The sequence below is a fragment of the Penaeus monodon genome, chromosome 21 (assembly GCF_015228065.2).
Source record: "Penaeus monodon isolate SGIC_2016 chromosome 21, NSTDA_Pmon_1, whole genome shotgun sequence".
In the NCBI taxonomy this organism is placed as follows: domain Eukaryota; kingdom Metazoa; phylum Arthropoda; class Malacostraca; order Decapoda; family Penaeidae; genus Penaeus; species Penaeus monodon.
This window is the reverse complement of record NC_051406.1, coordinates 7,379,619-7,380,314: the sequence shown is the minus strand read 5'-3', so window position 1 is coordinate 7,380,314 and position 696 is coordinate 7,379,619. Positions and strand designations below refer to the sequence as shown.

Genomic DNA, 696 nt, shown 5'->3' with positions numbered 1-696 from the left:
TCAGCCATTTCTCTGTCTATTATCTATCTATGCAACTACCTACAGCCATATATACATTAAAATGGAAAAATACACTTATAGCACTATATCCACAAAATGCACCATCTTGAAAAATAAAATAAATGAAAAATCAGAGACACTTACTGTTGCAAACGAAGCCGGGGTCCACCTCCTCCCAGCCCTCCGGAGTGTACGCCACAGTCATCGACGTCTCTCCGCTCTGGGTCGACGTCCAGGTAACGCAGCTGAAGGAGATGGTCGATCCTACGACATAAGGGGCGTCGCCGAAGGTCAAGGTCATGTTTCCGAGGGTGACTTCGGTGAGCCCGTTCTCGGAGGTCAGAGAAGCGAATTCGATGTCAAACTCGGCGAATAGTTCCAAGAGGGCGTCAGGTAGGACGTCGCTCACTGAAGGAAGGGTTAGAGGGGGGGTTTTAGAAGAACTTTTGATGGTTATGGTTGGTGGGGTCGAGTGTGTGATTTGTTGTGGTTACTGTGGGGTTAGAGTGGTAGGCTTGGTTGGATTGAGACATGGTAAGAGTCCTGGGTCTTGTGGGATAGATGGTCTCGAGTGAGATAGATGGAGTGAGGTGTTGAAGGTCGTTTCAAGATTTGGTGAGAGTTCTGTTACTGTGGGAATCCATCGTGCTCGCTGTTGATTATCAGGGAGCTTAAGTTGAACGTACCGGGGAACTT

At 48.1% G+C, this 696-nt stretch overlaps 1 protein-coding gene across 1 annotated transcript in view; it reads right to left on the bottom strand.

Moving 5' to 3' along the window:
- Window positions 1-9: 9 nt before the first annotated feature.
- The window catches only part of LOC119586548, a 58,792-nt gene continuing 58,105 nt past the window's right edge, over window positions 10-696 (bottom strand). The window contains exon 31 of the mRNA XM_037935307.1: window positions 10-408. Coding sequence (XP_037791235.1) covers window positions 131-408 — 278 coding nt within the window. The 3' untranslated portion in view covers window positions 10-130. The remainder of the gene's footprint in view (window positions 409-696) is intronic.